The sequence below is a fragment of the Hakea prostrata genome, chromosome 6, assembly GCF_041222555.1.
Source record: "Hakea prostrata isolate BN-2017 chromosome 6, UWA_Hpros_2, whole genome shotgun sequence".
Lineage (NCBI taxonomy): Eukaryota > Viridiplantae > Streptophyta > Magnoliopsida > Proteales > Proteaceae > Hakea > Hakea prostrata.
In genome coordinates this window covers 31,125,027-31,147,044 of record NC_142605.1, presented here as the reverse complement: position 1 = coordinate 31,147,044, position 22,018 = coordinate 31,125,027, and the positions used below count along the sequence as shown (strand labels likewise).

At 37.8% G+C, this 22,018-nt stretch overlaps 1 protein-coding gene across 1 annotated transcript; it reads left to right on the top strand.

Annotated features, from left to right (window-relative positions):
* Positions 1–2,791: 2,791 nt before the first annotated feature.
* LOC149013342 (agamous-like MADS-box protein AP1) lies at positions 2,792–16,543 on the top strand. Its single transcript, XM_089158027.1, has 9 exons — positions 2,792–2,881; positions 3,050–3,387; positions 13,163–13,241; positions 14,304–14,368; positions 14,452–14,551; positions 14,807–14,848; positions 15,731–15,772; positions 15,885–15,997; positions 16,083–16,543. Exons 2-9 carry the CDS (start codon positions 3,203–3,205, stop codon positions 16,180–16,182), a joined length of 726 nt encoding a protein of 241 aa, XP_089014153.1. The 5' UTR covers positions 2,792–2,881; positions 3,050–3,202; the 3' UTR covers positions 16,183–16,543.
* Positions 16,544–22,018: the final 5,475 nt, after the last annotated feature.

The following is a 22,018-nucleotide window of genomic DNA, read 5'->3' as shown; positions in this document are numbered from 1 at the left end:
CCCAATTTTCCCACAAAGTCCCACCAAATATGTGGGGTTTTAAAATGGCTTGGGGTAGGAAAGTTGGGTTGCAACATCAGCAAACAAGTTTCCTTTAATCAAAGAAACTTGTCTCTCACTTTCCCACCCTAAGCAACCAAACAATCTACCATTTTGGGATTTAGGGAAAAGTAAGAAATCTACACTCTTTTCAAGAATTTTTCCACCCATTTTTTCCCACCCCACCTTTATTCCAACAAACAAACGCAGCCTTACTTGTAAGGGTAGAGGACCATTTCAATGAAAGGACATTGAGGGAGTTGTCGAGTTAGCATTCGTGTCCTAGAGAATTAGTATTTTATTCTTCTTGTTTGTTCAAAGCCACTCAATTTGTGGGAAATTGTTCTAGCAATTCAAAACAAAGGCCTTTAAACATTGACTCTCCACTTCATCTTTGGAAAACGAAAGACACTCTGTTGGACTTTCATTGGACACATTAGTCCAATTCTTTACTGAATGTTATAACCATCATTACTTTTTTGAAAATTCCAAAACTACCCTTTAAATTATATGTATTACCTTCATACTCATACGAAAAATAAAGGAAAAAAAATAGGCTAGGGTGAGAGGAAAATCATGAAGAGTAGTCTAATAGATAGGGGGTAGATGATGTCTTTTCACTCTATATACATAAGGGTACAATGATCTTCACAACTATATCATTAACCAATCTAACAAAAGTGGAGCACTATACTTTTCAAAGATGAAGTGATATCTCGGCGTTTAAAGGCCTCTACTTTGAGGTGCCAGTGCAATTTGCTCTTTCATTTTTCTTCAAAACTTTTGGATGACCAAGGACTCAATAGTAAAGACTACAGATATACAATCTGAAATGGAAACCATTATCAGTGCAATTATATATGATTTAACATAATGGGCTTTAGAATTTGAACTTTAAAAAGGCCCATAAGGGTCGCAATTTTATCAAGAAAAGTAATTGTGACCTATTTTTTATTTATTTTTGGGGTTAACATTGTTGACCCCTTCAAACTAAACAAAACTTAGATTTAAAGTCTTTGTTCTCCCCCAGGGGATTCCATTTATTGACCCGTTGCTATTGATGAAGACATTTTTCGCCTATACATTGGCTAATTCACAAAGATTTCACTTTCAGCTTGTTGGGTTCATCTGAATAGCTATGTATATATAATTTTAGCTTCACTTTTCATCTTTAAGACTTATTATACACATGTTGCATCTAAAGTAGAACAGCTCATGGCAGCAGATTTAGTAAAGATTTACACCCCAAATTTGGTATCAAAGATATTTAAGCTTGTGGAAATCGCCTCAGTCCCCAACCTGGAATAGTAACTGATGAGTTGTTTCAAAAATAAGTTTTTTTAATCATATTTAGGGTTATTTATTTATTTATTTATGAAAAAGTGTTTTTCTTACGTGGCTGATGATGTGGTCATTTCGAACGATATGTTAAGCGTAAAAATTCAAACACATGTTAAACTATATCACACGATACCAAAACCAAATCGTATAACTTTTGTACTAACACGAGAGTGCAAACAAAAGCCATCAAGAAGATTCTAACTTTTTTAGCCCACAAATTCAACATGTAATTTTAACATGTTGTTTCGGCGTGGGACAACATTTTCTTTCATGTGTCTGCCATTTGGCCCTCTTCTATTCATTTTGATATTGCCTGAGATTGGTAGTATACCTGAAATTCTTCCCTGCGTCCTTTATCTATGATATAGCTAATAAGTAGGTCTTTGGTACTACTATTCACCATTTATGGCGTGAAAGAAACCTTAAGAGATGGACCCCCTAGTCTGTATCATAGGATGCTATTTGAATGCCATTTGTTTTGATATCTTTTCTAAACTTCAATTTCTCCAGCGTCCCCCAACCTCGAACTCCCCAAAAAACAACCTCATTTGTGTTACCTAGAGCTTAATTTCTACTTTCCAACCTACTGGTCCCCCACCCTCTCCTCTCTTTCCCCCTCCCTCACTCCTCATTAGTACATTATTTGCTTTCCTCTTAGGGTTTTGGTAATGATAGCTTATTTTATTTCCAACACATTAAATTTTTTGTTACTCAATTATGCTTATATTGTCTACATTTTTTTTGTGTGGTTACTTTACCACTTTCTTTTCCCCCAATTCATAAATTTTCAATTAATTAAATTCAACTTCTGAAAATAAATTTAAATTAAAAAAAAAACTAACACCTCCAAATAGGAGGTCAAAGTTCGAGGAGATTTAGGGCAGAATCTTATATAACAGCTACATCTAAGGAAGTACTCTTAATTCAACAAAATTTTAAAAATAAATTGCATTATTGAAAGTGACAATACTTAATTGTTCCTCAAATTCGAGAGGCAAAAAGTAGAAAAAACAGGGAGGAGTTGTTAGTAACACATATGGAACTGTCCTTTTCTAAAAATAAATAAAATAAATTATCCTTTTGGGTAAGAAAAAGAAATAAAGGGGGTGGTGGTGAAATTGCATCTGAGATCCCTCACTCAAACGCACCAGAGAAAAAAAGGAAAAAGATCCTTAAAACAGTAAACACACGAAGCCGTCATCAGAACAAAAGGAAACAAACAACAAGGCCTCTGGTTACCCCGTACAATTACCTGTCCACACATTGTGGCCCAAACTGAGACAGCGACGATTGCGAAATCCATCAGCCAATAAGAACTAGACAACGAACTCTGCAAAACCACTGTGGTTTCATCAAAACCTCTTTAACACTTTACCTGGTTTCAGATCTGTATGTATATATATATGTATTGCTTCGTTTCCAGGTTTCAGGTTATCAAAGTCTCTCGCCAATACTTCAAGAAACGGAAACAACGAGGAAGCCAGAATTCTTTACTATTTTTGTAATCTTACCCTACTACCTCCGAAATCTGTTTTCCTTTCCTTTTTTTTTTTTTTCTCTCTTTTTTTGTTCTTCTTTGTTCTTCTTCTTCTTCTTCTTCTCCAGCTTCTTCGGAAGAACATTTTTCGTTTTTCTTCTAATTCATTCCGCTTTGATTTGTTTTCTACAGAATCTCGCGCAGAAGAGAAGTTCGAAGTGAAGAGCAACTGCAGATTTTTCGGCGAATGAGAGCGGAAGAGATAGAGAGAGAGAGAGAGAGCTACTGAGTAAGTGAAGTGAAGTGAAGTGAAGCGAGTGAGCGAGAGATTGGGATAAAGTGAGGATGGGGAGAGGTCCGGTTCAGCTGAGGCGGATCGATAACAAGATCAATCGGCAAGTGACCTTTTCAAAACGGAGAGCAGGATTGTTGAAGAAAGCTCATGAGATCTCAGTTCTCTGCGATGCTGAGGTCGCTTTAATCGTCTTCAATGCTAAAGGAAAGCTCTTCGAGTACTCTACCGGTTCCTGGTACGATTTCTTCTTTCCTCTTCTTTCCTCTTCTTTCGTTGATTTATTTTGTTTTTTTGTTTACTTACTATCTCTCTAGCTAGCTGCAAGGCTCTATATATTGAAAATCGTACTATACTTTGATCTGCAATTATTTTGTGCCTTATTTGGTTACATGCTCGCTGCATTTTCTTCAAAGTAATTAATGTTTATTCATATTTATTTTTCGTGCTAAAATTTTTCTCAAACTTCTCCGATGCTTCAGTTTCTATCCACACTCTCACCTCCGTTTACAACTTCATTTTGCTCTCTCTCTCTCTCTCTCTTCGTTCTTCTTTTTTATTATTGTTATTTTTTTAAAGAAAATAGTTCATATTTCTGGCAAATTTATCAAAACTAGGGAGTAGAGTTCAGAGGTTAAATATCAATTCTTCCACACTTTGATGCACCTTTTATTAGTCGCTTTAATTCGAAAATCCATGCAGATAAGCGAATTATAGATATTCGGTTGTTATTTGGATGGAAAACAATAGCTTTTTGATATTTTTTTTGTGTAAATCGTTTCCAGTCTAGGGAAAAGGTACGAACCCAGAGAATCTTGGGGGAAATAGCTAAATTGGAACCCTAGAACCCGTAAATAATAGCTAACTTGTGTGTGTGCAGGTAGTTTCACGCTTCACTTCTGCGCTTCCCCCGACTTCTCTCAGAACTGCAACCCAAAACTAACTTTTGTTACGTATCATCTCGACTTAACTTCCAAGTTACAACGTTAAACCTCCATATTTCATGTGAAGTCTTACTTTGTCTTTTCTCTTTCAAAGTGGACACCTTTTTATCGCTTTCAGAATAGTGATTGTTACCCATTGGTCGAACCTTTGATTTTGCCATAGTTTTGCTTTTCGGAATTTTTTTTCTCGTATACTTTTCATAACTTTAGGTACGCCTAAAATTAATGTTGTCCCGTTATCTTTTCTACCATTGGCGTGGAGAGAGCGGGGATAGACGTTTGAATTTGAGATTTTTCTTTTTTGGGGGTTTTACCGTCTATATAGGAGGGAAATATCATCCTACTAGACGTACATCTACCACTTAATGTTATTGTTGAATTATGGTTTCCTTGCTTTTGTGAACAATTAGCTGATGCCAATTTCATGGATTTCAATTGGCCTTTTTGTGTCTCTCAAATAGTGAAGAGTGTCATCAAAATTTGGCATAAAGGTCATTTGTTCTCTGTGTTACTCTAGCTTTGATTTGTGCTTAGAAAAAGAAATATTGGATTCACATGCAACAGAAGAGAAGAGAGACGCTACCATCAGTCCAAATAGGGATTATAGGTAATGGAACATGTCACATGGTAGAATTTAAGACCTTACACCATCTTTCCATTGTATGTTCATTCTTGTTACATGTGGGGGAGAGTTGAGAGTAATCCCACCATTGCAACCCTTTTTGGTTATATGAATCTAGAGATTTCAAATCTATGGAGTCATGGTTCATAAAATTAATTGTTTGTTTAGCCTGAATCTTTGGAATGAAATCTGTAGATTTATCCTACAAAAAATCTATGGAGTCAAAGTTCAAATGTTTAGTGCTTTTATAGTAAGGGTGAGGATTTCACCCCATACTCATAAATCTACATATTTACGTTTTTAGTGTAAAAAGATGAATCCCTAAATTTCATGAATCCAGAGATTCACACAACCAACCGGGTTTAAATCTTCCATTTGTGAATCCAAAGATTTCAAATCTCCGGATTCATGTAACAAAACATGCCCTTTTAGTAATTATAGATGGCATTTAAGAAACTCTAATAAGTGTTTTTTTAATACTATAAATCTCATAGATTCTTTGTGATTGATTATTGAAATTTGTTCTTTATAGAACAGTATGATGTACGATATTTGTACATCGACATGATACAATAACCTTACTACATTAGTACATTCCATCCCATTATGGTCAGCTTTGGATTGGTTGAGTAAGGAGGAAAGTTCTGCCACTAACATCAGTTGAATAAACTTATGCAGGTAGAGCAACATTTAGATTACGGAGGTCTGTGGTCCAATATTTTGGTTATATTGGCGCCCTTTTGGGTTTATTTTTTTTATTTTTTAGTCAGAATAAAAACAAAAGGACTCGATTTTCTTTTTTTTTTTTGCCAAATAAAAAATTTTAAGCTAAGGTAACTCCTTTAGAGGTTAGAAGAGTTTGATTCACAATAGAAGAGGGAGGGGTGCCCCCACCGGACCCTAGAAATAGAAAAATGTTTAGCACCATGCACCAGACAATGTGCTGAGTGATTGTCTTTCCTATTTGCATAAACAAACCTTAAAACCTGAAAAGCATTTGACAGTTTCAAATTTTTAGTTCCTAAACTCATGCTAATCCAATCTGGATCTGATGGTTCTCTATTTAGAACCGGAACTGCTGCCATGAAATTGATAGGAGTGCAACTCTAATCTGTAATGAAACAAGTTGAATAGCATCCCTTATGTCTTGCAATTCCACAGACGTAGCTGAGCTACCACTGCTGGCCAGTCTTTGCTACTATAAAAGAACCTGCTGACCTGCTGGATCCCACACCAAGGAGCCCTGCCACCTAAGGGCCTGTTTGGTTACATGAGTCGTGAAGATTTCAAATCTATAGAGTCATAATTCACAAAATTAACTGTTTGGTTAATAGAACATGTGGATGAAATCTATGGATTTATCTGTAATTTTTGTGAATACAAAAATATTTAGTATTTTTACAGTAGAGATGAAATCTCTGAATTTCACCTCATACCCATAAATCTACAGATTCACGTTTTTAGTGTAAAAAGATGAATCTCTAGATTTCATAAATCCAGGGATTTTCACAACCAAACATGTATAAATCTCGCATTCATGAATCTAGAGATTTCAAATCTCTAGATTCATGTAACCAAACAAGCCCTAAAACAGTTTTAGCATCCCAGGTGGCATCAGTATAAATCATAAAACAATTAGAAACACTTAGTTCAGCACTCCTATGATTCCTATGATGCATCCAAACCTATGTAACTTCCTAGTTGTAATAGAGTTACATGTAAAGATAGAAGACTGGATTTCCTTCCATAACCGGAAGATAACTCCTATTGGATTGACAAGGAAAGGATATTTCCTAGATAGTTAACACGAGTATGGGAATTGCAAGAGGATACTTTAACGTCTAATAAGTTACATATCTCCAAAAGGTAGGGCACCATATACTAAGGCCAGGGGTTCAATAGGTTTAGGATTTAGTCTATACCAAAATAAGGAACCTGAGAATATAACTCAAAACTTTCAACTTCACTCCTACAGTCCTACTGCATCTTGTAGTCCATATAGCAGAGCCAAGATTAAGCTTCCTGCTTTTGTGAGAATAATGTCCTTCCCTTACGCAGAGCTCTATACATTCACCCTTATGTACCATACAAAATATCCAACTCCCTTCAGCCAAGAGTGAAGGAGCTAGTCTTGCAATGATTAAAAGGTGTATCAATTAATGCTTCCTGTTTGGGGTTAAAGGAGTAGAGTCTACATATAAACAGTGTTCATTAGTCAAACTTTGTTTATCTTTCAATAGATCATTGAGTTTACGCACCCAGAAGATAATCTGGCAAATTAGGCTCACTGGCTGAGGACTAGAGTGGCCAAACTGAACCTGATTTCTCATCTTCCAATTGTAATAGCAGGTTACCATCCAGGAAACTAACTCCTCAATCCCTATTTATTCTTCCCTCTCTTCTCTTTCCTTCCTACTTATTCTCTTCTCTTTCTATAAACGTGGTTAAAGGAAATTTTTGAAAAAAATCTTATTAAGTATTCAAAATGTCATTCCTAATTAGAAACTAACTCCTCAATCCTTATTTATTCTCTCCTCTCTCTCCTCTTTTCTTCATATTTATTCTCTTCCCTTCTATAAGGGTAGTTAAAGAAAATTTGGAAAAAATTCTTCGGTGGCACTCTTTCTCTTTCTCAATTTATTTATTGTTTTTCTTTTTCTCATTTTTTTTTTGTTATTCTTTTTATTTGATTTTATATTTTCTGTTTCTTCATTTCTTCTGCAATTTTTGTTATTTGATTTTATATTGTGAGTAAAATGTTTGTAGTTAGCAAGATAACTAACTACCATTGGTTTGCATTTAACTTTTTAGGGTTGAAGTCATGTGTACTTATTATTATTATTATTATTATTATTATTATTATTATTATTATTATTATTATTATTATTATTATTATTATTATTATTATTATTATTTTGTATTGATGCTTTAGTTTACCTATATTTTGTCAGGAAAAAAACATCGTTATCACTAATTTACCCTTTTTTTTAAATATGTTTAGCCCCACAAAATATATGTGGGTCTTATAAGGACTCACACAATATATGTAGCAAAAAAACATTAGTGCTTCCCAAACGGGAAGATTATCTAGACTTTCATTCCCCCCCCCCCCCCCCCCAATGTTGAATCCTGGTTCCACCCCTATTACCATCAAAATGTTGAAAATCCAAGTTAGAGTTTCAACATTCTAATTGTAAGAAACACCCAACAACATACATAGATCAACTAGAGAAGAAAATGAAATGACTCCATACGCATGGCAAGCGGACCATTCAGCCAACTATGTTTGGACCACAAACAATGAAAGAAGAGATGATAAATGGATTCTGGTTCCAAATGACAAAAGCAACAAGCTGCATCATTCTTTGATCATCCAGTCCATTCCAATTTCACATTTAAACCATTATTCAGAAGTCTTTGAAAGAAAGTTTAGACTTGGAGAAACTCTTCAACCTCCAGAAGAACCGCCACCACCTGCGGAGAGATGACAAGCAATTTGTAGTAGGTAACATAGACCTAACCACATTTTTTGTCCAAAAATCCCAATTTCTAGTGAGTTTCAATCTCCATTGATCCAATGAGGTAGAGATTAGAACATCAAAAATTATTTGACAAAATGGATTGGCAGAACCTATAGGAGTCTATGTGAGTCCTAGGAAGATTTTTTTTTTTTCCTGGATGAAGAAATAAATATATTAGAACAAAGGAAGGAACAAGAGAAAAATCAGCCTTCAAAAGGAAGACCGGAAAGAAGAATTGAAATCCCAGGAGACAACAATGAGCATGTTCCTTGGGGAATCAACAACTGAGGGTGGGTAATGAAAATGAGACTAGTCGAAACATCAAAACATATGTCATTCCAAATTGTGCCTAAAGAGCGGGATTTCCCACCACAGATGGTGGATAGTGGCACAGAAGACTAGCTTATCAATTCGGTCACAAATGGAAGAGCTAGGAAAGTTTCTCAAAATCCAAGATCAATCACGAGCAGAGCCAAATGAGTGCCTCCACCGCGCCAAATGGAAGCAATGACTTTTCCCCAAAGGGAACCAGAGAAAGGACAAGAAACAAAATAAGGTGCTCTAGGTCCTCTGAGCCATTCCAACATAGGATGCAAGTGGGGCTAGCTGGGATGTGGTGGCCAATGAGGAAGGATTGGGTGGGGAGACAAGGTTGAGGGCCCTTGCGGCCCTTGAGAGGGTGAGAGAATGATGGGGAATGTGACCTTTGAACCAAACCATGGGGCAAGGGGGCTTGGGGGAGGGGGTACAAAGGAGGTTCCAAGCTGAGGATGTGGAAAAAGGTTTTAGAAGGGAACATGAGCCAAATAGTGAGATCGAGAGGGGAGTTCGAGAGGGGGGAGGGAATCCCAAACCTGTGTGAGCTTGGGGTGGGGAGGAGGGCCTCAAGAGCCATCAATGATGAAGGCAGGATTTGAGGGTATAGGGACGATCCAAAAGGAATCAAAGTGGAGGAGATAAGAGTAGACCCAATTAACCCATTTGGAATCTTGCTTGGAAGCAATTTTCTAGATAAGTTTAAGGAGACATGCTAAATTGACATCATGAATCCAATGGATACCTAAGCCACCTTCGGAGATTTGACGGCAGATGGCCGACCAACTAACGGGGTGGATAAAGTGCAAGGCTTCCTAACCCTTTCTAAAGGAAGTGGCAAAGAGGGATTCCATGGCATGGATGATAGATTTGGGTATGGAGAAGATTCCACACCAATAGAGGTAGGATAATTAGAGAACATAGCAAATGAGCACCACTCTACTAACGAAAGAGAGTAGCTTGCCTTTCCAAAGTTGAAGATTCTTACAGATGAGGTCAAGCATGGGGGAGCAGTGGTGATGAGAAAGAATTATAATAAAGGCGAGAAACCAAAGATGTTTGAAAGGAGGAAATTAATGAGTCTGGTAGACAAAGAAAGGGTCTGAGTAAGCCATGGATCAAAGCGAGAAAGAGATTGGGGACCCATTCCCATCACCGTAGTCACTCTTTCTATGAAGATTTTTGAAACTGGTTGAAACGTAGCACGGTCTTGCAAGAGTTTTAAGCCCATGTAATGGACTGGATAGTTTATTCAAATGGTCTTGAAAGTTGATGGTATGGTTGCTCTTTTCCCACTATGATTTTGTTATGGATTTGGGCTAATTTTGTAAAGCTTTTTGTAATTTCATGTTTCCTTACTATCTTCCTTCCTATTTATGATTTGCATCCACACATAGGCAAGAATAATTGGTGGATGTGTAAAACATAATAGTTAGGTAGACCAATAATTGGTCAGGGACTTAAGTAAGACGGATTGTTTTACCTTCTATATAAAACATTCAGTTTGGATCATGTACATGTTAAAAATACGTTCAAGACATTTCAAGAATCATACATAAACCATTGTTGAATTATAAGTGGAATCTACTATGTTATGGGTCTAATGAATTTCATGGGATTAATTCTTGTAGTGTCTAGGATGTTCTTGCACAAGTATATGACTCAAACAAGTATTTGTTATGAAATTATTGTTTTGATATTGATAGCTTCCAAGGAAAATTCCATTTGGGTGAATTGGGACTACCCTTACCTCCTCAGGCATGATTCCTTTTGGTCCACTTCAGTCCCTCCTAATCCCTCCTAGATCTAGAGGAATCTTCTTAACCTAAGGCCCCTTGCCTGCTCCACCATTTCTCTTCATATTGCTGATGGCTCTTCCTTCTCCTTTTAACTAACCTTTGGCATTCTACTAGAGTCCTCTCCCAAGTGGTTGGGGCTCAAGCCATCTACTTCTCTAGCATCACCAAAGATGCCCCTCTCTTGCTCTCCATATCCCCAAGCTCCTGGACTTTGCCTTCCACTTCTATCTTGGCCCTTGAGCAGATTTGGTCTAAGCTCCCTCCCCTTCCCTCTTCAGCCCTAGTAGAGGATAAGTCATATGGCTTCCCTCTAACAATGGGTTCTTCTCTACAGCCTTTCCTTGGAACCACATTGCCCCCCCCCCCCTCCTTCCCCCCTTCTAATCTTATCCCCTGGGCCAACCTAGCTTGGTTCTTGGCCATATTCCTAGGCAAAGCATTCACATCTAAAGAGTCTTTTCCAAATGCCTTCCTAGCAATCCTTTCTCCTCCACCATCATATCACTGTCTCCTTGTAGTGCATTCACCCTTCCTCAATTGAAACCCTCCCCCACCTTTTCTTCGCTTGCCCCTTTTCTAAGCATATTTGGCGCCTTGCCTTGGCTGCTATTTGGCACCGATGCAAAAGTCCTCTGCCGTTAGACATCTAGGCTCATTTGGTCATGTCTTCATTCAAAGGTTCTTCGATAGCCAACACAATTGGCAAACTAGTTTTTGGCTCCTGCATCTCTCACATTTGGCACAAAATGAAACTTTGCAAATGAACTTCCAAATCCAAATCCCCATACCAAATTTGGAAAGCCATGTGTAAAGCTGTTTGTTCTGAAATTTTTGTCACATAAGCTTCTTGTAGATTCCCCAAGGAATAGACATATTGTTGTTACATAGGGATTAGATGTGTCCTTCATCACCTCGAGTTGATGTAATCCCCTTACATCCCACCCCTCTCTTCTTTTGTTTCCTTTTCTTTTGGATAATATAGTATTTATTCATCCAAAAAAAAAAAAAGAGGTTCCACAAAACTGTGATACATTCTTAGTCATGAGAAGTTCTCAAATTATTCTGACTTATTTGCAGTTGTGTGCTTTAAGGAAGGAAAGTAGCTTCTCATGTGTTAAAGCTACTCCTAACAAAGCTTTAACATGGTCATTCATTACTTTCTTTTTCGTAGTCTTATGACGGAACCATCTCGACTTTCATATCTCTATCATACCTAATTTTTTTATGTACCACTTCTTGATAGTCCAACATTCTATACCATACATCCTATCTCATTTTACAGTAATCAGTATGCTAGGTTTCTCCTCTCCATTTCATCATCTATCATATTTTATTTTTACGGGTAGAAACTTCATCTATCATATTTTAATTTTTTGAAAAATATCATCATCAGAGTTTAATATGAAAGACCCATTTGCACCAATGACATGACCTGTAGGTAGGGATGGAATCAAGGTCCAAGTATGGTTTGCTATTAAAGCATTAAATTCATCATTGGCTTTGTGCAAAACATGCTATTTAGATGCTTCATGCTTGACTGCAACATGTAGGCTCAAAATCACTTGGGGCACATGGCAAAGAAGAGAAAAAAGAAGAGGATGCTTAGTGGCCTAAAAACTACAAGGAACATGTGGCACCTGAGTGCCATCTTCAGAATGTGTTATCATTGGATGACTTTGAACAACCTGGTTACTAGTTGTAGGGTTAAAATTGGAAAGCCCAGGTTCAATTGGATGTGAACCAGAAGGTCTAATGGCTAAGCTATTTGAAAATTTGAGACCTATAAATTCTCCTCCCTAGTCTAAATGAAAATACTTAAAAGATATAGAAAACTGATTTTCAACTAGTACTTTAGAAATTTGAAAATCTGAGAGTGTTGTCAGACTTAGCAGCAACAGTGTGTAACCATGTAAATCTAGAGTAATCATCCACAAATGAAACATGATACCAATGTCCTTCATTGGAAACAACATGACTAGGACCCCAAAAGTCTGAGTAAACAATTTATAAAGGAACTGTAGTATAAGACTAACCGCTAAAAGGGTAGTTTGTGAGTTGGCAAAGTGTACACATTGTAGAAGATCTACTATTAGAAGAAGGGAGATGAAATTGAGAAATGAGTCAACTCACACCCGAAAAATCAACATGTCCAAGTCTAGAGTGATACAATTTTGGCGTAGCTCACACAATAGAGAAAGCCACCACATTATTGGAAGAAGATTACAGAGGGAACCAATATACACCATGTTCAAGAGCATGGTTGTCAAACCGTCCTCCTAGGTGTCCTAGGCGTCAGGCCCATTTTTGGGTCAAGGCAACTTGGTATTGCCTTGTCGCCTTGCTTTGTGTCCCCTTGGTTTTCATTGCCCTCAATCACATTGCCTCGCCTTGTTACCTTGACAACCATGCTCAAGAGGTCTTGTTAGTAGGAGGCAGCCTAAGAATTGATCCTTTATATGAAAACAATTTGCATGAAAATCAAAAAATACAGAATTATCAGCAGCAAATTTGCTCACAAAGAGAATACATTTATATGTCGTTCCTTTTATTTCCTTGTTCAATAAAGCTTTCCAGGATCCACCTGGTTAGGTAAAGAAAATATGTCAAATCACTAGGATTTCTTCCCCATGGACATAAAATCCTTCCCCATGGACATAAAATCCATTGCATTTTTGGAATGTGAAGTGAATAATAAACCCTTATATACGTTAATATTATTTACTTTTACCATCTAATCCTTTAGTGAATCATAAAGGTTTTTTTTCTTAGTGAATTCATTGCTAGATTCTAAGGTTTCATCTTGTGACTGCAGTATGGATAGCATCCTTGAAAGATACGAGCAATATTCTTATGCTGAGCGACAGCTTGTGATATCTGATCCTGAATCACAGGTACGGATTAAATCTGTCCCCTTTCAGATGCGTATACTATTACATGGTTTGAGGTTCAGGAAGTATTTGTACCAGTTTTTCAAGCCACCAGAGAAAATGGCTACTTGCGGTTTACCAGAATTCTGTCAAAATTTCAGCATTTAGCCACCTAGAAATCAATATATCATACTCTAGAAAATAGAATCATATCATTTTCTTAAGATATTATTCTTAAACAAGCAAATACTCCATGTATGAATTCGGTGAAAAAAGAAGAAGACTGAATAGGTTTAGCTGCCCACGAGAATATACTTAAACAGCTATATCTCTAGAATCTCCTCTCACATTTTATGATCTTCTTCCACCTTTTTTTTTCTTTCCCAAGACTTTAGCTTTTTCAACAAATCTAAAAATCTCATAATTTAATTATGGTACAATATTTATAAACTACAAAATCAACAAATTAATAGCATTCATCCACATCAAATAGGATTTGACCAACATAATTATATTAATATACATCAGACTTAAGCAATGTTAGACTTACTGGAAAGCTGATTTTTGTTGTATTTTACATAATACAAAAGTCTAAAAACGGTTAATTATTTGAGTTGATTTGCTTGAATTTTGTGTTTCCAATACTCAAGATGGTTTGGAACAGGTCATATGAATGTATATATACAGTGTAGTCTACCAACCAAAGGTGCGATTCCCTTTTTCTTCATTTCGGGTATTGGACCGAAAGTCTGATTTCAAACTATTATTCTAGTGTACTTTTTTTAGATATCTAAGGGTTCTTGTGACGTTTATAATTACCTAAAACAGGTTGTTCAACAGGTTTCATGGCTAATTAGATCACATAGTCCCCAAATCTGAGCACAAAATTTCAGGGAAAAAAGATTTACGTCAAAATCTGGACTTCATAACCAAAGCATCCCAATCGGTTATGAAGCGGAATCTTGTTCTGCTAAAACTTCAATGAAGTGGACATTTCATGAGTGCCTTACTTCCTGTCGTAACTGTGTTGTTAAGATCTGATTGTATACTGAGATGTTATCTTACTCTTTGCTGAATATTCCGTAGGGAAACTTGTCTTTGGAATACACAAAACTAAAGGCTAAGATTGAGAGTCTACAGAAAAGCCAAAGGTACCAATCCAATAGCATGTCAGCAAGTACACTAGCAAATGCATAGAGATGATTCCAAAATGATTATAATTTTACGTTTGCAGGCACTTCATGGGTCAAGATCTCGAGCCCTTGAGTATTAAAGAACTCCAAAATATAGAGCAACAGCTTGATACTGCTCTTAAGCATATACGGACAAGAAAGGTAAATGCACTTTGTCAATTTCAGTTTGACCATTTTACAGGCTCCATAAGAAAAAGAAAAAAAAAAAGTGTTTGGTTTAGTTTTATGTTAAATCAGGTGAAGTGGATTAGCCTTCATAAGACATGGGAATGACAGAATAGTTGGAATTGATTCCAACTATGGTGTAACAATCTAAGTTATTAACATTTTATGAATTGATAAGAGTAGAAACTTCCATTTTTTGAACTGGCTTCTGAGGATTCCTTTTTCCTGCAGAATCAGCTTATGCATGATTCCATTTCGGACCTCCAGAAAAAGGTAAGACTTCGATGCACAGAACTTTCAGTAGCAGATGATGATTCATATATGAATATCACAACCCCAAATCACGTCAGAAAGAGGTTAAGAGAGGAAATAGAAAGATGGTACAAGATGGGGGGAAATATAGAGAACTCTGTGTTGGAGTTAAACGGAAATCACGACGACCCAAAGTACATGCAAAACCATGAATAGGTTCATGACTTCCATAATATATGTAAATAATTAGGATATTATTATGTCTTTTTTACTTCTTCTGGTTATTGTCAAACCAATCATGGTGGCTGGGGGCCAGGGGAGGGGGAAGGTGGTATGAGAATTTCGAACTTATAACCTCCTAGGATTTATCACATAAAATATCACTATATTTGTGAACTAAAATATCTTACTATTTACCTCTAGATATAGACTTATTAGCAAAATTATCAAAATATGTCAAATGAGGATGAATGGAAAAGTGTCCAATGCACAACAGTCGTGCTATCACAGGATCCGAGGGGACAAGATTGGAATAAGGCGAGGTACTAAATATAAAAATATAATTACTAATACAAAATATAAAAGAAAATCTTTTGTAATTTAACTATTTCTTATACTCATTGTAAGTTGGCATGTCTTTTGCAATGTTTGTTTAGTTCTCTGCGACATTAACCAACCTATGTACTAATAGTTAATGCCATGCCGCAAAATAGTGAAACTTTATATTCTTTAGAAGGTAGTGTTTTTACCCTTTTTTTTCATTGGCTTGGTCTCCTATCCTAGTAGAGACCCAACTTAGCCTCAATGGCGTTGTGTTCCATCCCATTCAAGGGGTGAGGTTGGATCTGAAATCGCTACTAAAACGTGTTTTTCCAGCACCAATCTCACTTGCTTCTATTACAGGAGAAAGCGTTGCAGGAGCAAAATAATCAGCTCATGAAGAAGGTGAGCTTCAAACTTGTCTTCATAGAAATATTCCATAAGCATATAGAAATTTAAGTTAATGCTGAAATATATAGCGAAGTACTGCATGTATAATTTTCTTGGTTTGAAACAGCTCAAGGAGAAGGAGAAAGAACTTGGCCAACATGGGCACTTGGGGCTTCAGAGTGAGGACCAGAACTCACCTACCTTCCTGCTGTCACAACCACTTTCTTCCCTGAATATCGGGTACCTCTCTCTCTCTCTCTCTCTCACACACGCACACACACTCTCTCTCATAAGTGCAGGTTACTAAACATAGTATGTGATACAGTGGGAATTACCAGGAGAGAAGCACGGGGGAGGAAGGAGGTCGAATTCATCCCCGGAACAACAATGGTATCCCACCTTGGATGCTTTCATCACTGGAATGAATTAAATGAACAGAGGAAGAAAAAAAGTATAGTTATAAATCCTCAAGGCAGTGATTTTTACTTTTGCTCATGTTAATTAAACTGGATATAGTAAGTTGCTTATAAGTACGTGTTATGTCACCTCAAATTGTATCTAACTAGGAAGCTGATAGTAAATTATCATGATTCAGCACTCATTGAATCCCTATTATCATAATAGACAACCCAAAGTGGTTTCTTTATATAATATGTGAATATTTATGCACCAAAACTTTACAAATCTAACAGAAGTCTATAATGAGCGAACACCCTCGATTAATTATATATATATGGCTCTTTATGTGTACAAAGGCCGGTCTCTCACATGTCTTGGTTCTGTCTGTCTATATATATCGAACCATAGATTCAAGGGATTAGTTTTGTGTGTTTGGTATTTACAACAAGGCATACCTTGAGATGATAACAGCATGCATTTGTTTTTCTGGATTTTTCTTTTATATAACACTCAATTGAGTATTTAAGATATTGAAACGGATACAGATACCAAGTAAGAAAGAGAGAGAGACAGAGAGAGAGGCGAGGATACCTTGATGGTAACTTCGCATGTTTTCTGGCATGGACCCTTTCTATTATTGGACTACCAACCACAAAGGTACTCATTTTTCCTGCATAAGCGTAACTTTGTCCCTCCTTGGTTGTAGGCTCTCCTCCCTGCACCTTGAGCTTTGCGCATCTTCCTTCAATATAATATCCTTCACCCAAAAACAGATAGGTCTGGTGAGTGGTGGACAAGTCGTAAACAGTGAAGACCAAGAAGCAAGATAACTAACTACGCATCATCGTGCTATTCAAACTATTATGGATCCTGATCTATTGCTGTGAGATGCGATGCACTTGTCAAAAACCCACGAGTTAACTATCAGCCTTATAATGTTCTCTACCCAACAACAACAAAAAATCAGTCTTATATATAGTGCCAACAGTTTTTTTTTTTTTTTTTTTGCCAAAACAAAAAAGCAGCAATTATATTAAATGAAAGAGTTTAGATCAAAAGACCTATACACGAGGGATCCACATACAGGTGGTATCCTCCAAAGTCTATCTAGGTAACCTGCAAGCACCCTTAGCAAGGAAATCAGCAAAGCCATTGCTAATTCTAGGAATGTAACTAAAAGAAACCCTAGGAAAGAAAGAACAACACTTCAAAATATCTCCTACTAAACTTATTCTTGGTTGAAGTAATTGCAATATTAATTCATTCACGTGTAAATGTTGCATATTTGTACACTAGTGGAGACTTTTACATTCCACGGGATTTTACATGGAGATTGGGTTTGCTGGTTTCATTTGATTGGGTTTGATAGTTACAAGGTAGTGTAGCTAAAGTGGAACTCAGGAGGGTTTGGATAGGATGAAACTCAAGAATTTTGGGTAAGGTAGGACTTGAGGCCCAATCCTTCACGTTTCATTGAATTGGTTAATACCCTCTCTCAAACTGATGGGACTACTAGTCACATTGAGTTTGGCTCATAACGTCTTGAACCGAGGTGTAGCTAAGTCTTTTGTAAATAAAACTACAATTTGATCATGAGTGGAGATGTATTGCATTTGCAAATCCTTGCAAATGACACGTTCCTGAATAAAATGATAATCCACTTTAATGTGCTTTGTCTATGCGTGAAAAGGGGATTGGTCGCAAGACTATATAGCACCCATATTATCACGTCAAATGAGGGGTACATCGCATATGAAGAAGATGCATAAGTCCTTAAGAAGTTGGAGAATCCATGAGAATCTTGCAGCAATGACAGCAATGGCACGATACTCAGACTCTATACTTGAGCGCAAAACAATGGGTTGTTTCTTTGATGCCTAAGTTATTAGGTTTGGCCCTAGATAAATACGATAGCCAGTGATAGATCGTCTATTGTCAACATCCCCCGCCCAATCAGCATCTAAATAAGCAATAATGGGGAATGACAAGCCATTGCTAATTAGGAGTCACTGATTTATAGTCCCTTCTAAGATATCACAATATCCTTTTAATAGTCTCCCAATGAGGAATGCCTGGAGAGTGCATATGTAACATCCAGCCCAAACCTAGCCCGGACACCCTTTTTATTTTGGGATAAAGAAAGACTGGTTCAATGTTAGACCTTAAAAGTTGGACTTTAATTTCAATATTATTATCTTTGAAAACTTTAGGAAGCCATGTCAGACCTTTCCCTTAGGGTAGATCTGTAATGTTTGGCCTTATCCTACCTTGGCCCGGCCCGGGACCTATTATGTTTGTAGTCCGAAACCCAAAGTGGGGGAATGAGCTTGTGCCCTTTTGGTTGATGATTTGGTGTTGGGCCCAGCCCTTGGACTTGACGTGTGCCCCTCCTTGAGAGCTTGTCGGTGTTGTTTTGAATCTGTGCACCGAAGGGGGTGATTAGTTAATACCAATGAACTCCTGTGCTCAATCTGATATATTTCCCGAAACTAGACTTCTTGATGGACTTGTAGGGACCCCCTCAATTTGCCCCATTGCCCCCAAATCCCTGTCCGGTTGCTGACTTGTCTGGCTCCTGCTTGGTCGGGGTGGCTTTTTGGTAGACCTTGACCTCACATGCTTGATCCGGTATTTCTGGAACTAGACTTCTTGATTGACTTGTGGAGAAACCTCACTCAATTTGACCTTTTTGCCCTCCGTCCCTGTTCGGTTGCTACTATTTCTGGATTTTCTGCTGACCGTTCTGTTTTGGTCGATCCTTTTGGTGTGCCATCGACGTTGCCCGTCGGGTGTTTTTGGTATTCCTTCATCTATTTAAGTGAACCTCGAACCTAGCGATTTTTACTCATTTCAACACCTGAGCGTGGGAGGCTCCTCTTGGCTCCTCCTTGCTTGGGTGTGATCTTCTACAAATCATTGTCTCTCTTCTCTAATTTCTTCTCCAAGGTCGTAATCTCTCACTCTCTCTCTAATCTACTTCTACCTCATCTTTTTCTTGCTCTGGTTCGTGAAGAAGGTGCTGCCCTTGCACCACCTCTTCTCAGCTCTTTTGCTTTGATTAAACCTCTCTTCACCCTTTCCATGCTATGATTCTCATACATGATGTTCTTGCTTTCTTATTTTGATTTTTCTCTTCTTTACAACATGAATTCATCTCTTAATCTAATTTTCTCTTTCAATTAGGTCTGATTATATGTTAGTATGTATCTCTAATCTCTGCCCATCATTCCCTTATTGATTCTAGTTCTTTTGCTTGATCGATTTCATTGATGAACATGATTCTTGCAAGTTTGAACCTAAGGCTTCAATTGGGGGTTTTCAATTTGACCATTGGATCATGTTGATTCTTGCTACATAGTCTCCTGCTCTGTTCCTAACCTATTCCCCAACTAATTCTCTAGCTTCCCTTTCAATTTCATCAATTTCTCATGATGCTAGGATTCTTGTCTTTAGAACATAGGACCTCATTTGGGGTTTTCATTTGGACCATTGGATTGTGATAATACTTTCTAGGTAGTGTTCTTACATTGTTATTAATCATCCCTCAAGTTTGGATCGATCCCCCGGGCCCATTTCGGACCAAAATCCCCAAAATCAACTACTCTGTCCCAGCAATTTTGGTGATCCTTTTGGTCGATGCCATCACCACCATCGACCAAACTTGTTGCTGTCGGCACCTTGCTCCGTTTTGACCCGTTCGACCTCCGATTTTCCGATTTCTTTTCTAACCTTTCATTTATGTTTGTCTAGGGTCTTATTACCATCTTTGGATCATTCTTTTGAGATTGTTGGATTATCATCATCGTGACTTAGGTGGCGGTTATTGTCATATAACATAGCTGTATGACTTTTACACTGTTGTTGGTACTTAGTAGACATACTTATTAGTTGATTTCGGACATCATATGACTACTATAGTTATCTTATGACGTAGCACCATGCTTAATTACTTGGTTTATCATGTTTACTTATTCTTGTCATTTATTTATACATTGTATTATGAGATGTTATGACATGTTTTCAATATGATAATGTATTGTTGATATGTAATGGATGGAAATGCATGTGATTGCTTAGGTATGATTTGGGATTGGGGGTGCCCTCTGGTACTTCTGTCCTTGGACATCGGAGGGAATAGTATGGGATGTTCTCGTGCCCATCGCGCTCTCTTGGATCATTGGATGACATCATGGACTTGTCTAGATGTATGGCTAGGATATCCCTGTCGTATCAAACCCGTCGAGGGCATTGGCCGCGCCCGTGGTGTGTGGTTTGTGGGCGCCTTTGGCCGGTAACCATCCGGTGGGGACATACCATGCTCGGATACGGGGGCCATTTATTGGTAGGGTTGCTGGCTGGACTTGGGCTCACGGGCGCTCAGGCCGGTAACCAACCCGTGAGAGGCGTGAGCTTCCGTTTACTATTTGTGGATGACCATGGGTTGATGGTCCGTAATCCGGGTTTGGACTCTGTGTGAGGTCGGAGGTCGGGGGGGGTGGGCGTTCTGGCGGTTGATCGCGAGTAGATGCTTGCATTGGGCTGGCTTTTCGTGACATGCGCGTTTTCCAAATGGTGTGTGGAGGCGTGCCGTTCCCCTACCTGGTTTTTTTTATGACTTTCCGAACTTCCCAAGCACTCCAAGATATCTTGTATGATTGAGGGGGAGTGACTGACAACCCAAAGAAGTATGGTGCTATGACTTAAAGCATGTCTACCCTAGAGACTAGCATACATAGAGTTAGAATCATAATTACATCATGTGTTTCATATCATATTGCATCATGCTATGTTTTGTATCATGTATCTATGTTATTGTGGAATAACCTGCCTTGCTGAGTTCTTTTGAACTCACTCCTTTTGCAACATTTTTGTTAGACTCTACTGCAGTACTACGTTGGACTATGATGGTCAACACTCGAAGACCAAGTTGATGACATGTACCCTACGGTCATGGTGTACAAGTTGGTGAAGACTAGCAGTCCGAGATTGGGACTTATCTGGAGCAGTTCGGCCCTTGCACTTGTGTGCTAGTATTGGGATATCGTCCCATTTTCTTTTAACATTTTATTTGATTCGTCGAGACCGTAGTTTAGTTTGTTCCCTTGTCATTTTGGGAACCGGTTGTAAACCTAAATTTTAAATCGATCTACCTCCCGCTATTATTATATGATGGGTTTCCTCCCTCCTTTTCATACTTGACTGTTTACCCTATTTGAATCATTTCCGCACTCTGATGTTCTTTGTGATCCTCTGTGATCATTTCTTAACCTTTATTATTAGATTACTTGAATACTATATATTGTTCTTGCTTTTGATTATATTATTGTGATAAGTGGATATGATCGTTCCTAAACTTGGATCTGTTGGGCTGTGGATCACTCCCGAGTAACCCAGATCAGGTACCCCCTGAGTGGATTCAGGGCGGGATGTGACAGCATATGTTGCCATACTTGATTTAGCGAGTAGGCAATGTCAAGCCTTGTGAGACTCAAGTACTAGAGAGCTCCAACTGTGCTTCTATGTAGGATAACATCATCATAGGGATCGCCATCATGAGCAAACTACTTAAAATCAGCAATCGTAGGAGAAGCCATTGATTTTGCCTCAGTGATTTTTGTTCTTGCTAAGATATCTAAAATATATTTTGACTGCAAGAGGTGAAGACCTGTGGAGGTACACGTGGCATGGACTCCCAAAAAATAATGGATGTTGTCAAAATCCTTCATAGCAAAGGATTATATCGATGCAGATGAGTCACCTGTTAATATTATATCATCAACATAGAATAGAAGATATATCCGAATATCGGATTGATTGTAGACAAACAATGATAAATCTGCTGTAGATGCATGAAATCCTTAC

Bases quoted from the DNA above. Each gene is read 5' to 3' on its own strand.
- LOC149013342 (XM_089158027.1), top strand. From the start codon at position 3,203: ATGGGGAGAGGTCCGGTTCAGCTGAGGCGGATCGATAACAAGATCAAT. The intron at 3,388-13,162 runs GTACGATTTCTT...TTGTGACTGCAG, and splicing joins GAGTACTCTACCGGTTCCTG to TATGGATAGCATCCTTGAAA. The intron at 14,552-14,806 runs GTAAATGCACTT...TTTTTCCTGCAG, and splicing joins AGCATATACGGACAAGAAAG to AATCAGCTTATGCATGATTC.